The 16,958-nt window shown below is 30.9% G+C and overlaps 4 protein-coding genes across 5 annotated transcripts in view; 1 reads left to right on the top strand and 3 right to left on the bottom strand.

Moving 5' to 3' along the window:
• Nucleotides 1-7,543, bottom strand: part of LOC130901396 (monocarboxylate transporter 3-like) — a 46,124-nt gene extending 38,581 nt beyond the window's left edge. Inside the window, exons 1-2 of one of the 2 annotated variants that reach the window (XM_057812782.1) lie at nucleotides 7,500-7,543; nucleotides 4,208-4,464 (exon numbers count right to left, since the gene is read on the bottom strand). In XM_057812782.1, the coding sequence (XP_057668765.1) occupies nucleotides 4,208-4,288 (81 nt within the window). In that variant the 5' untranslated portion in view covers nucleotides 4,289-4,464; nucleotides 7,500-7,543. Of the gene's footprint in view, nucleotides 1-4,207; nucleotides 4,473-7,499 lie in introns of those variants that run through there. The other variant, XM_057812784.1, reaches the window with a different exon arrangement.
• Nucleotides 7,544-8,697: 1,154 nt separating this feature from the next.
• On the bottom strand, nucleotides 8,698-11,218 carry LOC130900816 (microfibrillar-associated protein 1). The gene is made up of 3 exons (XM_057811707.1): nucleotides 10,688-11,218; nucleotides 10,422-10,634; nucleotides 8,698-9,507 (listed from the first exon to the last, which is right to left on the bottom strand). Exons 1-3 carry the CDS (start codon nucleotides 11,067-11,069, stop codon nucleotides 8,774-8,776), a joined length of 1,329 nt encoding a protein of 442 aa, XP_057667690.1. The 5' UTR covers nucleotides 11,070-11,218; the 3' UTR covers nucleotides 8,698-8,773.
• Nucleotides 11,219-11,984: 766 nt separating this feature from the next.
• On the top strand, nucleotides 11,985-12,548 carry LOC130900579 (centrosomal protein of 290 kDa-like). Its single transcript, XM_057811278.1, has one exon. The coding sequence runs from the start codon at nucleotides 11,985-11,987 to the stop codon at nucleotides 12,546-12,548; it is 564 nt and encodes a 187-aa protein (XP_057667261.1).
• Nucleotides 12,549-13,472: 924 nt separating this feature from the next.
• On the bottom strand, nucleotides 13,473-15,066 carry LOC130901049 (uncharacterized). Its single transcript, XM_057812125.1, has 2 exons — nucleotides 14,818-15,066; nucleotides 13,473-14,600 (listed from the first exon to the last, which is right to left on the bottom strand). Exons 1-2 carry the CDS (start codon nucleotides 14,960-14,962, stop codon nucleotides 13,855-13,857), a joined length of 891 nt encoding a protein of 296 aa, XP_057668108.1. The 5' UTR covers nucleotides 14,963-15,066; the 3' UTR covers nucleotides 13,473-13,854.
• Nucleotides 15,067-16,958: the final 1,892 nt, after the last annotated feature.

The following is a 16,958-nucleotide window of genomic DNA, read 5'->3' as shown; positions in this document are numbered from 1 at the left end:
ATATTAGAAGGAAAAAGCGTTTCACGGTTTTCTTGTCAATATTTTTTCCAATAAAAACTTTTCTCGAAAATCAAATAATATTTAATTATTTTTTATTTTGCAATACTTTTAATGATTTATTTTTATTCAAGTGATTTTATAAAAATTTGAATCAATTTTCTTCAAAGTACTGCCCTGGCTAGCAATGCTAGCAGTACTTAACACAAAGGTTTCCATCTAGTTCCTTTATTGCTATAAAAATTGTTTCGTCATATTTTTTGTTTCACTCCTTATATATCAGTATAATTCAGGCATTAACAAAATCGAGTGTTTTATTGTATTGTTTTCTTAAATAACCAACCGGCGCCACTGCACTCATTCATCTTGATTAATAAGTACTTGGATAAACGTGATACATATAATTTGATTGTGTGTTCTTATCAAACACTTTGATATTTATTCTGATGGATTCTAACAATGAAATCAGTTTTATTAAATATAAAATTATTATGAAACATAAACGCATATTGAAACTATAATTTCAACGAACAAGTCTAATACTTTGATGTTAAAATTTTTATTAGCTTAGAATGCCGACTGAATAGAATGAATTATCTAAAATTAGTTAGAGCTGAATATAAAAAAATTATAATAAGTAACATCTCATTTTATTTCATCATTATATTGTCAAACCTTCTACTTTGTTATAAAACTGTTCTCGCGAATGTTTCAAGGTTACATTACTTTTTGTTTAAATCCGTAGATGACTCTGTCGGTATTAATATAAATCAATTTAGCGAATGGCACGAAAGTTAATCATTATTTGTATTTTTTTTTATAATATTAATTTGTTTCATTTTTGAATGCCTTCTAATAAATTTAGTACTTTGGATGAGCTCATAAAGGCAATTAATTTATTATAATATCATCATAAATATTTGGAATAGTCCACATGATGGCTAGTTGCTACAAACAATGCTAAATTAAAATTTGTGCTTTGACATTTTATGAAACAAATTTTGTAACCAATCTTTTATTTCTTATTATATGAAACAAAACAAATAACTTACTTTCCATCTAGTGATTTGTGTATATATTATGAGTTAAAATAATCAAATTGAAGGGATTCGTAAATATAGTTCATCATTTTCAAATAAGATGGCAGCACTATTAGCAATCTTATACAAAATAGATTACATAGTTTATTAGATTTTCAAAATATTCTATTGACAATACGTAATTAAAAAATTACAATTTACATATGGAAATATGTTCTAATAGTTTTTAGTTATTTTAAAAGAGTCGTGAGGGACAGAGGAGAAAAACATTGATGTATTGTGTGTAGCCTATATTGACATATTATGTGCGATGGTGGGTAGATGACTAAAAAGTGAATGCATTTCCATTTATAATTAATTCGCCTCTATTTTATTATTCATTGTAATGGGTTAATGTACAGAGTATATTTTTAAAAAGTTATAGTGGATGTTTATAAAAATTCTCAATTCAAAATTGTCTTATCGATAAAGAAATTGATCGTAGGGTTTGGTGAGGCTAAATACTTATCGAACTACCCTCGTATTAATAACAAATGACGAGAAAACTATGGTTAAGTGGCAGCCTAAAGATAATGAATATGAACAATCGAAAGACAAGACAAAGATAAATCTAGAAGAATCAAAAATATAGTAGATATGTCAAAAGTTATAAATACTTTGACATGACATGATTTATACAGTTTCTAGAAAAAAAGAAAATACCAAAATAAATAAAAATTGCATTATATATAAAAAAATAACCATATCTATATTGATTTTTTTTATCAGAAACATGGACACATCTACATAGAAATAAAAAATCAACATACAGAAATGATATTTTGAAAAAATAAAGTCCTTTGGTAGCCAACTCACAATTAATTTATAAATGATTAAATATAGATACATTTTTTTGCATAGAAAAATCCAAATATCTCAAGAACTAATGATTTTAGATATAGGAAACGCACTATAAAAAAAGTATCTTGGTAGTACTTTTCGATACTTACATAAAATACAGGGGATTTATTCGAAAAAACCGAGAAAGTAATGTAGTATTAGTATTTTGATTCACCCTGTATCAGATTCAATGATTAATAACGAAATAAGTGATTTACAGAATTTTTATTACTATTCGAATGTTTTGGCCGCAACAGATCACCATTCTTGAATTTTTCTTACATTGTACAGGGTATTTAACTTGTTACGATTTTTATGGAAAATTGGTCACAACTTTTAAAGTACCCCGTAGAACACATCAATCTCAACCGTATATTATTGTAATCGGGGGTCAAGCTGATTTCAAATACACAATAAAATAAAGGATATTTCATTTAAAAAAATGTAACTTTGAAATGGTACAGCATTCTAGAACACCTTGTAAGATTGTAGATTATGATAATGATGGCTACAATTTTTCATCTTCTCTCAAACGAGAGAGAAAATTTGAATTTAAAATCGCCTACGACTTACCTTTTATAAACCGACGAATCCGTTTGATGTTTTTTTTGTATTCGATTTCATAGCAAGCGATTTATTTACATTGTTTCTTTTGAATAATTTCTAGGAAGGTCCATTCATTTATTTGATATGTTTCTGTATGTTCTAGAACTTTGTAGAATTCTATTTGCGGTATATAAATAAGTTTATGTAGCGCAGTTAAGTTCAGTTTATAAAAAATAGTCGTAGTGAACAAGTAATCAAAGAATTTGAATAAATTATTAGTTAGTTAAGTGATAGTGATAAGAGTGAATTATTATGAGTTAGTTAAGTGTAGCGTATAAAATATTAATAAATTAAGAACGTAAGAAACGGTGTTTATTATGAAAATTTGATAGCATTTTCTTCAACTATTTTGTAAAGTAGTAATGTCCAAAGCATTTTCCGGTCGAGTGGGAAATTTTGGAAAAATAAGCATAAATCTGGACCTTCGTGGATACTGGGTGGTCAGGGTGAGGGAGGAGAGTGCTAAGTATCAACGCAAGATCTGATCCACGTCGGAAAAGTTGAAATGACTTTATTTGAAAATAGGAAAAAGGTGAGGTTAGGTTAGGAGGACAAGGTCATCGGATAGTTGTAATCTATAACGCACAATTAAATACCGAAGTTTTTACCATGAAAAAAATGTTATTTTTATTGGGCAAGTTCAAATACATAAAAAAAACTTCAATTATCCCGCGATTCGCGAGTGAGCTTATTATTTTTGTCTTTCTCTATCTAACTAGACGTCTCGAAAAACGCGCGCAGCATCCTACACGAAACTTGAAAAATCTTTTTTTTCTAATAAATATTAAGGGATGAAATTGTCTGAAAAACTTCCTCAAACTATATACTTCCAGATTGTATATGTAATGATGGATAATTAAAAGCATAAACAATGAAAAGTTTCCAAAATTTCCCACTCGGCCGGAAAATTCTTTGGACATTTGGAACGTACTATTGAATTTTAATATTGATTTTTCGCTGACCGGGCGCGAGTTGTACTTCGAGAACTTTCCAAAAAATTCGATTTTGACAAATTTAGTTAAAAACAAACTTAATATTCGGATTTAGCGACCTCGAAAACATATGGATCGATCATTATTAGCCATTAGTACGAATCTGGTAACTATTATATATTTTTGGGGGTAGTTGTCCCTCGCCTATAAGATGTTTTGGTGAATCCGAATGGGAGAAGAAGGGTTAATACGATAAGATATATGAATACAGTAGCAAGCAATGAATACGAAGAGGAAGTTAAAAGTAGAAATAAAGATAAGAAAGAAAAACAAGGATTAAAACAAAATAGAAGGAAAACAGCTCTGGAGAAAGCAGTTTACGCATAGACTTAACTCCTGAATACTCGGATGCATTAAGATTAAGATAATAAAAGATATATAAGAATAAAAAAAAAAGATTCATTACTAAAATATCATCATTTATAAAAGGGAAAACGGCACACCAAGAAAATCAATATTAAAAATAATCTATAAATAGCAAATATCTGCAGCGATTATTAATGAAAAAAATTCTTCGAGTTCTAATAATATTTAGCTCTTATTATAAATCGAATATCTTAAACTGATTAAAAAAACGTATTTCTACAATATTTTTCTCGTTCTTAACCTAAATATCGGAAGGTAAATTCTAAAAACGCTTGTGATATTAAAAAAAAAGCATATATCAAACAATAAAAAAACAAATCTACTTACTAAATTATCAGATTCCCTCCTAGATTCACCACCGTATTTTTCTGGATCGTCTTCATCGTCTCTGCTTTCGGCCTGCCCCATATCCCCAACTAGGGCTCATCAATGAGCCCTCGGGGTTGCGGTTAGCAACCTCCGACGCCTCGACGCCGAACGTTTTCGATCTCGGCAGCAGACAGACGCCACTAAACTAAACGGGATACGCAAGGGCTGGAAAATTTTCCGATGCAAATTGTATACGGCGTTGCCGAGTCTAGAAACTACGATAAAACTGAGTATACGAGATGTAATCAGAAAATACGACTCTTGTTCGAATTATATACAATTACGAGGGTTGTCTGTAGTAACAAATAACAATTCCCATTTTCTCATCGACTGAAGAAAATATCTCCCCTATAAGTGGAACTTTGAGGTTAGGAAATAGGAAAAAATCATTGGGGGTCAGATCTTGTGAATATTATGGATCAACGTGCAATAACCGAAGTGTTGTTGGTTCAAATCCGGCCGCTTTGCTGCAATTTATTTTGTTACCTTTTTGAAGATAGCCGATCAAGACTATCCAATCACTTTTTCGGACGCTGAAACGGTATTCATCTCTTTCAAAGCAGGTTCGTTCTCTGCAATCCGTTGTATCGATTGTTCTTTTCGATCCAGGAGTGTAATGGAAGATCCAGGTTATGAATCGACGCAAAATACGATTTATTTTACAAATTTGAATAAGTCAATCGCCTATTTATGGACCAATTCCTCAGACGGGTTGAAGAAGTTGGAGAATACGTGGGTCCCCGGTTTTTCCTTTTCAAGTACAGTCGACTCTCGTTAATTCGAAACTCGATGGACTCTCAAAATAAAACTTCGAATTATTAAGTGTTGATCAATTATTATTTATTAACTGCTATTCTATAACAATGTCAAAAGCTTAGACGTACATTCGTGTACATACAAGTATTCGTAATGTGAATTAATTAATCTTTCGAAAGAAAAAAGTGCCTGAAATGAGGATCTTGCTTCCTTAACTGACACCTCTTCCAAAGGTTCTGCTGTATCGTCCTCATCTTCATCGTTACTTTTTTCATTCGTATCTGTCGCAGAATCTGAAACAGCAGCATCTTTATCCATTTGAACAAAGTCACAAAAACTCACACCGCTGATGTCAACTAATGGTTCTATTGCTGGTTCTTCATCATCCACAAGTATTGGAAGATCTTCTTTGGAGAAACCGGATTTTTTGAAGCAGTTGAGAATCGTTAGGGGTGTTACAGCTCTCCATGCCTTGTCAATCAGTAAAATAGCTGTCAGAACCGTGATATTTGCAGTTAGCAGCTTGTCGAAAGATTCCTTTGCGATAAAAGTTTGATCCCTTGGTCCAGTGGTTACAATTTGGAAGTTGTATTTGGAGGACTGTTGTGGACAGTGCAATTGTCTAAAATTAGTAAAATTTTCCGCTTTTGTGGTTTCGTTTCATGTCCCCATTAACTGTTAAAAGCCAATTGCTAAAAAGTTCTGTCTTCATCCAAGCTTTTTGTTAACACCATAATCAGTAGAAAACGATTCCATTCCTGTGAAACATCGCGGTTTTATTGCTTTTTTATTTTTCATCTTTAAAAGTAAGCGTCTTGTCCAATAAACATTAGGCCGGTTTCATCAGTATTAAAAATGTCTCGGGCATCATAGTTTTCAATCGTGGTCTTCAATTCACCCACAAACTTTTTTAAACACAACTAAATTTCTCTTTTTGAAATTTGTAAGCCTCCCTTCACTTGCCGCGATGTTTTTGATGCTTAGAGTAGACGCGAACTCTTTTGCTTTTTCCTTCAACAAGTTTCCGCTAATAGACACTTTTTGTCTTCTACACTGTCTTAGCAAAATGACCAGGTTTTCATCCAGACGAGGAAATTCACCTTTAGCAGTTCTTTTTGGAACTCCAGCGGTTTCTGCAGCATTAATTTTCTCCTTGTGCTTTATTATGGTTGAGAGACAGTACTCAGAGGAATCTTAAATTCTTTTGCAACATCAATTTTCTTCTCATCTTCCTCTACTTTTTCGATTAACTTCTTCTTTTCAGCAATCGTCAAAAATTTATCCTTTCTAGGGCCCATAACTATGAAAAATATAACTAAGAGTAACAGTGTAACTGAATGATAACTAAACAAACCCATTCGTGAGAAGTTTGTGTCAAATAGTCAAACAAATCGTAACAAAAACAAAGGCTTGTGTACGTTGATACAAGTTTGAACTTGTCGCAAAATGTACTTCAATATTTCCGGCTCTTTCTCTCTGCAACTCTGTCGAGTGTTGGACGCCTATGAGTTTGAATTAACGCGTCGTTTTGTTGTATAGCAATGATTTTTTCGTACGATTTACCAAATTGCATAAAAATATATTGATATAAAGAGATTTTGTAAGGAAGTTCGAATTATCGCAGGTTTGAATCAACTATATTTATTAAACCACCCTTGTATATGGATTGAAAAATAAATGAACTATAAATGCATGCACAATTGTTAATTTATCGTAATATTAGCAGTTATTGAATTGAATATATCGATTATTTTTATCATAGTTTGTTTTCTCGTCATCTCCCAATATTGAGTGTCAATTATGTCATTAGACGCGTGCTATTGTCGGAATTAATTTATATTAAGTTTGCATAATTTTCATTTTTGCATTGGCAACAATGTTTTTGTAGATCTGATTTCTCAAATTACGTTTAGACGTCATAAAAAAACACCAAAAAGTTTACTTAAAATATATTCAATAGTTGAAGACTATTATTTTTCTATCCCATCTCGTATAAAAAGTGAAATTAATGTGAAAAAAGTGAGGTTAGATAGTTTGAGAAGGCTTTCGCAACCTATTCATTTTTTCGATCCCTTCAATTACTAGATAATCCACCTCATTGGCCAGACTTTACGACGCGTGACTTTTCTCTATTTCCAGACATAAAAACTACATTGAAATTAATAACATATATCGTTATAGAAAGAAAAAAAACTACCAAGTTATTTAGTACTAAGTTAGCTCTATTCGATCAATGTATACTTGTGGTAAAAAGTTTTTGACCTTCAAAATTCATTCTTCAAATTTCACTATACATAATTCCCTTTAACAAATATCTCTTTCATATTAACAAATGAAGATCGATATGGTCATAAATTTCAGTTTTAGAGACCTATCAAAGAAGAAAATAACAGAAATCTGGCATTGGCATTGTTTTTATTTGTTGTATATCGCGCAAATTATAAGATGTGTTTTCTCTATTTAGTTTTAACTATTATAAGACGAATTTACTTACCAAAATTTGTTCTCTAAAAGTAGTACGTTAGCATGGAAACACTAATCGTGTCTTAATGAAATTGAATGCAAGTATATATAATTAAAGATTTACAATTAGATAAGAATTAATCCATTTCATATATGTTTAGTCAAGGGGACTTATTTTATTAAATACCATAGCGACTATTATAATTTATGATTTTTCCAATACATTTCATACAAACGCATAAACTTTTATTCTTAATCTATGAGATGCACTCCAGTCACCGCTATATATTTTTTTTCATTTTCAAACTTTAAAATTACATTCATATAATTATTTCAATTCCGCCTTAGTATGAATGTCATTTTCTATACATATAACTCTGGAGTAATCACCCCTTTTAAGTAGATTACCCTATTGTATGAATGTATATTGTGTTGCCTAACTCCAATTCAAAACTCTTAAATGGACAGATAATATTAATTTTCTCTCTCGTTCGAGACATTTTATCTATATTGCGCATGCTTGAGAATGATCCATCAAACAAAAAGCATTTCAGAATCGCTTTTAGTGTCTAAATTCTATTTTTCGTTAAATTTAACTGAAAATGGAGAATGATATACGGGGTGTTTTTGTTAAAAAGAGCATTCCAGATGCGTCTCTAGTGACTAGTCTTTTCTTACTGGAAAATTTAAGGAAATTAAATTTAAAATAAAATGTAGGGTTATTATTAAAAAAATATTCCAGATCAGTCTTTGAGGACAAAACTGATTTTTTTCTGTTCATTAGGAAATTAATGAAAATTGGATATAAAATACACGGTGAATCAATTTTTTGTCAAATTTATCTGAATATGGAGGAAATCTGGACGAACTACAGAGAGAATTCCAGATCCGGCTTTAGTGACAAAACTCTTTTTTACTGGACATTTTGATGGAATTCAAATTCAAAATAGAAGACAAGGTGTTTTTGTTAAAAAAATATATCAGGTCCGTAGTTTGTGACAAAACTAATTTTTTTCTGTTCTTTACGAATTCCAGAACCGTTTTTAGTGTCAGAATTCTATTTTTCGTTAAATTTATCTGAAAATCGGATGAAATAAGGGATGTTTTTGTTAAAAGCTTTCCAGATCCGTCTCTAGTAACATAACTCTATTTTTACTGGAAAATTTAAGGGAATTACAATTTAAAATAAAATGTAGTGTTTTTTGTTGAAAAAATATTCCACGTCAGTCTTTCATTTAAAATTATATTACTTAACCACAATAATATATCTATATACATTTGCATATATAGGTGCAAATGGACACCCTATTGCGTTTTTCTCTTCTTGAGCGACGGTTTTTCAAATACCGGTTTAACTCCCCCTGCTTGCTGCGAATGAAATTTGATATTTTGCGAATTCTCCACCGACCACGGCGAATCAAACTTAGTCGTATCCTGATCCACCAAATGAGTGTATTTAGTCCTACCAGACCTTCCGAAATTCTTAACTTGCATAACTTTCGGTAGAATCGTTTTATCGAAGTGGTCTTCCAGCGTGGCTTGCGCGAAATCCCTCTTATACACCTCGTCCTCTTTGTCCAAATAAAACGCCCCCCTGTGATAATATTTCTGCAAAAATTTGTATTTTCCCTTCACTGCTTTATTCGTCACCGCTTTCGGTATCAACCTCAAGTGGATCCTCCTCTCCTCTTCTGTCATTGTTCTTAATTTTTCTATTTCCAATTTTTCTTTTTCCAACGCTTCTCTTTCTTCTCGGTCTCGCTTGATCCTTTTCAATTCGCGCAACTTCCATGCTTCATATTCCACTTCGTCGTTTTCGTCGTCGGTACAAACGTCGTCGATATGCGGCTCGTGGGGTTTGTCTTTTGTTAGTTCTTTACGTATGGAATCTTCCACCATTCGTAATGTTTGTCTTCGACGTTCTTCGGCGTTCTTTTGTGCTTCTTCTTCTAATTTTTTCTGTTTTTGTAATTCTTTTTCTTTTTCTATTATAGTTATCCTTTCTTTCTTCCTTACAAACACCGGTTTCAATCGGGGACCTAAGAAAATTTATTAAAAAAAATCTGAAGCTAAAACAACGTTGTCATATTTAAATATTAATATTTTGCTGTAATTTGACACTATGAAATTAAATTTACAAAAATTACATTGAATTACAAAAAAAATTGTTTTTCTAAGATTTTTCTCACGAGTTTTTGTTAAAGTTCTTTTTCAATGTTTTAAGAAAAATTAATACGACAAAAATTGGAGAATACTTCGGGTTTTAGTATAATAAAGGAGTAGAAATATCCACTTGAATTCTGTTATCGATTTTTCATATACAAGGTGATGCAAAAAATAGGAATAACAAAATTATAGGCTTAAATACTTTTTTTGTATACCTAAAAATTTTGAAACCAATTTCCATAGCAAACCCTGAATTTTGTGACTTCAAAATGGAATTTGCGAAAATCCCGTGAAATAATGAAAAAAAATTGTTTTTCTACGATTTTCTTTTCCAATAATATTAAAACGTTTTATTAAAAAATATTAATTCGAAAAGAGAAAGAAAATATGGGAAAAATTCAGAATGTTATATTTCAAACACGTAGAAATGTTCAATAACATCCTATTAACGCTTTTTTATATACAGGATGATGCAAAATTAAGAAGAACAAAATTAAAATTGGATACCCGGTTTTTATACATATGAAAACATTTTAAACTGGATTTACGTCTGAAATAATTTTCTATGGTTAAAACCCAACATCCAAAATCATCTGACAAATCCTCTTGTCCAAATAAAACTTATTTATTTGAGGTCTATTACTTTATAGAAAATATGATAACACAGTTCAAATTGATATTAGAAAAAACCCAATTGAGAGAAAGTTCAAATCATAGAACAAAGTTTTTTTTCACAACATATTTATAAAAAATAAAACAAATAATAATAATATAAACTTCTAAATACCTGTTTCTTCTTCAGATTCAGAATATTCTTCATACTCGGAAGATTCATCAGAAGAATCGTCCTTAATCTCGTCTTCTTTCAACATAAATTCCTCATCTTGTTTATTCAACATTTTTTTCCTCATTAATTCTCTCCTTTTCTCAATTTCACTATCACTAAGTTCATTTTCGGATTCATCTTCATCCGGACCAGCTTCTAGTGTGTGCTTGTGTTCTAAAAAACAATAATTTACAAATAAAAAATTTAAACTATTAATTATTATTTACCTGGTAAGTGTACTTCTTCCACTTCATCTTCTTCTTCAGATGATTCTAATACTTCTGGTTGAAGAATATGTCGTCTCCTTTCTGGTCTAACTTCAGTTTCGGCTTCTAAAATTTTTAATCTTCTTAAACGGGGATCATTCAATTCTTCATCGTCTTTGGTAGGTTCTGGAGAAGGAGGTGCAATTATGATATTCCTTTTTTCCAAAAAATCCTCTTCGCCAGAATCACTATCAGAATGTGCATCTTGGGCGTAATCTGGCCGTTTTCCGGATATGTAACGATGTACTTTAACTTTCTGCATAGAAATTTCACCTTTTTCATTTCTAACAGGCACAGCTCCGGCAGTACTTTGGATAGCGTAAGTCGACTGTGGATTCATCATCTTGAAGCTTTATTAAGATAACTTAACACTATCTAATAATATTATTAATAATTATTTCAATTTGAAGACTAATTATTAATCAAAATATTTTACACGGTAAACATCTAGTAAACATTACCCATATTGACATTTGACGTATTTGACATTTTGATAATGATGGATTCTAAAGGTGTAATCACATAAAAAGCATATTGGTTTCGTAATAGACAGAGTAATAGTGGAAAAAGCTAATCAGAATATTTTCTAAAACAGTATTTTGAACACTATTAATTTAACTGAAATATATTTCTATATTCTCAAATTTTGATGGTATAATGTGAATTCTAATAGTTATAGCATGGAGTTTCGAAGAATAGTAGTGCTGCTTCTTTTACGTTAGGTCTATCCAAAACATGTATTCTTCTCTTGCGACTGCACCTTAATCCAATAGTGTATTTCTTTGGTGATATACGTTATTAGATCATGACATGAAATGACATTGACGTAATAACTAATAGAAAATATTATAATTCAAATTTTAGTGTATTGGCCATGTGTGATCAAAAGAATCAAGATTTTATTATAACATCGAAATATTCGGATCAAATTAATAGTCAGTTACTACAAAATCAGTCATTTCTTTATAAAGAAAATCAAAAACTACAAAAAAATGTCGCTAAGTTAACCAAGCAATTACAAGAAATTAGTTCGTCAAAATTAAATCAAGATTTATTGAACTGTTTCGAAAAAGAAAAAAATAATTTACTATTTCTCAACGACATATTGAAAAAAAAATTATTACATATTACGACGTTGACAAAAACCAAACATTTATACAGTAAGGACATTGACGATAAATCGAAATGCGAACTCTACGATACGATAAACGAATTGGACAGATTAATAGAAAAAATTAAATTAAATGATAAATTCGATATGAAACCTCAGGCAAATCACGCCGAATCTATAATAAACAGCCTTACAAAAAAACTAGAAGAAGAAGAACGATCCAACGAAGAATCCAAAGAAGCGTTGAGAAAGTTACGAGAAGACGACGAAAAGTATATACTACGAGAAAAAATCACTGATGTGAAACAACTTTTAACGAACGTAGAAGTCGAAAATACAAAATTGAAGTTCGAAAATGAGCAATTATTGGAAGATCTAGAGCAATATAAGAAGCAGTTGAATGAAGCGGTCGAAGAATCGAAGAATGTCGCCAAACAATGTTACTTGCTCGAAGATGAAAAAGATAAACTGAAACAAACCATTTCCGATTTGGAGAAAGAGAAGATTCGAATAAAGAAAAACATGATAGAAGAAATGAACGACGCGAATAGAGCGAAAAGAGTATCGATAGATACAGAAATAGCTTTGCAACATATTTCAGAAGCTTACGAGAATAAGAGGAAGGAAGTTAGTAAGCTAACTCAGCAATTACAAGACGCTGAAAGCATCATTAGTCATTTTAAGGAGCAATTTGTGCCTGTGTTGTATTAATAAAAGTTTATCAATTTCATCGCCTTCAATTTTGATCGTTATAATTAGAAAAATTCGTACTTAATATTAATATAATATCATTATTTATAATATATATATATATATATGGTTATAGTTTACGAACGTTCCTCGTATGAAGGAATTTAAAGGCTCATTATTATCAGATTGTTCATTTAGAATTTAATAATAAAATAGTATGCACTACCATCTACATCAATATGTGCATACTTCTGTAATGATATTACAGTTACCTTTATAAGCAATTACTATTGTTCAATAGATGGCGATAAGTTACGAGTGATATATATATATATATTATATATTTATATATATATATATATATATATATATATATATATATATATATAAATATATATAGAAGAGATAATATCGCGTGTTTTCGCCGTATTTATTTTGAAAAAACTGTAAAAGGCAACCTAAAAATTCAAATTAAGAAGTAATTATATAAAATGTAACGCGTATTGCCATCTACATGACATTGTATATACTACTACAATAATTTTATAATTACCTTCATAAACTATAAGAACTATTTATAGTAATGGCCGCTATTGTTCAACAGACGGCAGTGAGATGCTTTCGTAAATATTCATTTTAAAAATAATATTGATAAACTGTGAAATGTAACCTGCACAACATTTATAAAAAAGCGAAATTTTGCAAAAAATTATTACGATACAAAATTGAACTTTAGCATCATCTACATTTCTTTGTGTATACTACTTCAATGATTTTACAGTTACCTTTATATAAAGTTTTATAAATGCAAAAGTATCTGTTTCATTTTTGGGAACACACTCCTTTTAGGTACATTTTTTCGGCATGATTTTTATAGGTGTTTTTCCTAAAAACACTTAGCCTTACATTCTTGTTGGAAAGGTTTTGGAAATTATCAATTAAACATAGTTTGAAAAATAATTTATTAAAAATGTAACCAAAACAGTAATTATTTGTTAAAATATCAATTAGGTTATGTTCAAATTAGGACAATAACAATTTTTTATGCAAAAAAAAATAATACAAAATACTGTTGATACATTTATTAAAGTACAAAAATTTAGAATTAAAAAGGAAACACAGACTATGATGTGTTATTAAAGCTAATGCTGAATAAATAAAAAGGAGTAGTTGATAAGAAATATATTTTTCTTAAATTTTTAATATAATTTGAAAAAAAACTCGATTAATTTATTTAAAAAATGTGTAATTATGTGGTGCTAATATTTCCTATAATCTCATATTTTATTGACGGTTTGGCAATGTAGCATTGTGAATATATAGTGTTTTAACCACAAATTTGAACTTTAGACATATCAACAACAACTTTCCCACAAAATGTGTATTGATATTGTATGTTCATAGATTTTAGTTTATCAATGAGTTCTTGTTCTTCTTCAGTAATTATATCAGTTAATGTCCCTATTTCTACGCATTTTAATGCGGGAAAAGCACGAAAATCTATATATTTCAAAAATACATTAGTATCGAACATGATGTTTTCAAGTAGAGTGCCCTCGAAAAGTTTGTAATCAATATCTGTGGATATTTCGTTATTAAAAATACTAAGATTGCGCAATTTTGTTAATTTTGGTATGCTCCTATAATCAAATTCCCCTATTTTATTGTTCAAAATTGATAATAATGTTGTTTTTTGCATATCTTTAAAAATATCTGATAACCCTGTTAATTTACTATTTTTTAATATAAAATATTCTAAATTTTCTAGGCCGTTAAAAATACCCCCTTTACTATTTTCGAAAACACAATCGTCAATTAGTAAATAGTTCAATTTTTTCAGATGTGTGAAACATTCATCCCCAGAAAATTTCATTTCGATAAACTGTAAACTAGAAATTGTTTCATTGCCTTCAAAAATTTCTTTCTTTATTATGATATTACTGTTTTCTATTGTTACTGATGTTAATTTTTCTAAAAATTCAAAGGATCTCTGCAAAAAATCCAAATTACAATTTTTAAAGTTGAGAATCTTTAAATTTGGAACGTTGCTGAATGTATCAGGCGTTATAGTCCCTGCAACGAAAATAATTTCTCAGTTTTAACATTATTTTTAATTGAAATGATACCAAAAATAATAATTAGCTTTTTATTGAGATTAATTTCAATATAATGATGTACATTTTAATATCATGATAGAATTCTACTAATTTTTCGTCAAAATTGAAAATAATTATTACACTAGAAGCAATCCTCGTATAACTATATTTATTCGTTAATAATAGTCACTTACCTGACGCGTTTTTAACATCCAACCAGGTAATATTATCAAGAACTTCGTTTCTTTTGAACATCAGAAGTTTTTCATCGATTTTAAATTGATAATTTTCACAATGTACGTGATTGCTCATTGCTCCTAAGTACATGGTTGGTTCCATAATTTAATCTTAATATGAGACGAATTTTCACTTTTAGAATTAAAAATAATACATAAACAATGAATCATAAAACATAACCTCTTTATTTATAAGATACATTTATGAAACATAGACAATTATATATCATAGAACACGGTATCGAGAAATATATTCAATAATAGATAAAAGTTGATCAGTTACATTGAATTTCTTTCAATTCAGTGATCATTTAGTTCTGTTATTCTACTTTTATCATGTAACTTATTCTTTCAAGGAACCGTTGGACCTTAACGTTGGTGAGGGGACTCAGCGGGGCTCTGTTCGGTTAACCTTTATTTCTTAGATTATTCCACTGCAAGAACAGGGATCGCAACAAATCGTTCTCTTTCCCCCGAAGGCACTGACCAAACAGGAATCACAGCACCCATTACCTCCAAGGCATAGGTTCCTATCAATGTCGAAGCTTAAAACTGTGATTTTGACAAGGCCCGCTAAAACGCCGCAACGGTGGTGCGGAGAAGAAAACCAAGGATTGCCAAGATGTCTCAAAGTTTAAAGGCCACGGGTCCTAAAGTTGCATTTACCTCCAAAACTCCTTCCAACCTGGAGGTTCAAGTAAAATCTGCCTAGACGCCAAGAACCGTTGGTTCGACGCTCAGCGAGTTGGCCTCACGGAAGAGCAGATGCTCGATTTCATCGAACCAGGTCACCCAAACTCCTCCCTCTTCTGTTGGTCAGGAATCACATCCTTATTATGGCGGAAAACAGAGATAGTTTGGAGTGGCGGCTCAGGGAGCTCCCAAACTTATCACCCTGGAAGAGAAAAATTGAAAGAAAGAATACACTAATCCGACCAGGACACACTTAATGTCCGAGGAAATCAAAACCTTGGCTCCCTCTACTCTCAATGGAGAGACACAAAGTTACACTACTGGTGCTGGGTCTCCAAGTTTCTAATGAGGCGGAAAGACGAGGTTAGCTCCAAGGCCGTCCTCACCAGCGGAGAAACCTTCAGATCTTCAGAGAATGCTACTGCTAGCCAAGTAGCCTCTGCCAAAGGGCGGGAGCCGAAGACGATTAACCTAGATATTACCTCCACCGAGGAGGACTAATATGCGCTCAGGCTTCTCCAGAATGTGACATCAAGAGCGGGCATCTTCCAGTATCACTTTTTTGCTAGAATGTCAAATAAAATTTTTTAATCTACAGTACGGAAACGCTTCAACTGCTGTTCAGTAAACTTTACATAACCGTAGATCTTATACAGGAACCCTGATTTTTTAGAGGCGCCTAACTAAGAACGTGTCGCGCTTCGCACTTCCATATCCTGTACTAGGGACCTAGCAGTGTTAAAGACCTGATAATCTGCTCAACATACCGGATCTCCACCAGGTGCAGTTGCAAGGTAATACGAAAAAATGGAAATCCCCCTTCTCATAGTTTTTGACACTCATACCTTAACCTGTGGGGAAGCAAAGATGAGGATCCCGTTTTGTTAAAATTGAGTAGAACAGAAAGAAGGTGACTAATCATTATTTATTATTTACATATCCGGATAAAAACCTTCAATCTCTCACTATTAAAAAATTGATTATTAAATTAATTGTGGCAACACTGCTGTTAAACTTATCAAATGATAGTAAGATATAACGTAGATTTATATGTATAAGTGAGAGAGAACATTATCTAAATTGTAAACTAGATAAAGACAAGTAATGATTTTTTGTAATCAAGGTGCGTTCTTTTTAAGAACAATCACGTTATCAATAGTTTGAATTCATCGGAATACTAAGGTAATAAAATATACTACAATAATAAAATTATATAGAGAGTGCATCATGAAAAATGATTTTATTTTCCAAGTTTTTCATTTCTTTTGCTTCAAAAATTTGAGTTTGAAATTTTTATATTCTGGAAACATCGAACATTAACTCAAATTTGGGATCACAAACTTCAATCTGCTAGTAAAATTTCAATTTCTTCCATGTCGAAGGAAATCTTTTAACTTCGGCAACAC

The sequence above is a fragment of the Diorhabda carinulata genome, chromosome X (genome assembly GCF_026250575.1).
Source record: "Diorhabda carinulata isolate Delta chromosome X, icDioCari1.1, whole genome shotgun sequence".
Classification (NCBI taxonomy): domain Eukaryota; kingdom Metazoa; phylum Arthropoda; class Insecta; order Coleoptera; family Chrysomelidae; genus Diorhabda; species Diorhabda carinulata.
The sequence above is the reverse complement of the archived record's forward strand: the minus strand, read 5'-3'. Positions and strand labels throughout refer to the sequence as shown.

Coding starts and splice junctions, on each gene's coding strand:
- LOC130900579 (XM_057811278.1), top strand. CDS start 11,985: ATGAAACCTCAGGCAAATCACGCCGAATCTATAATAAACAGCCTTACA.
- LOC130901049 (XM_057812125.1), bottom strand. CDS start 14,962: ATGGAACCAACCATGTACTTAGGAGCAATGAGCAATCACGTACATTGT. Junction 14,601..14,817: donor GGATGTTAAAAACGCGTCAG/GTAAGTGACTAT, acceptor TTTTCGTTGCAG/GGACTATAACGCCTGATACA.
- LOC130900816 (XM_057811707.1), bottom strand. CDS start 11,069: ATGATGAATCCACAGTCGACTTACGCTATCCAAAGTACTGCCGGAGCT. Junction 10,635..10,687: donor GGAAGAAGTACACTTACCAG/GTAAATAATAAT, acceptor ATTGTTTTTTAG/AACACAAGCACACACTAGAA. Junction 9,508..10,421: donor TGAATCTGAAGAAGAAACAG/GTATTTAGAAGT, acceptor AAATTTTCTTAG/GTCCCCGATTGAAACCGGTG.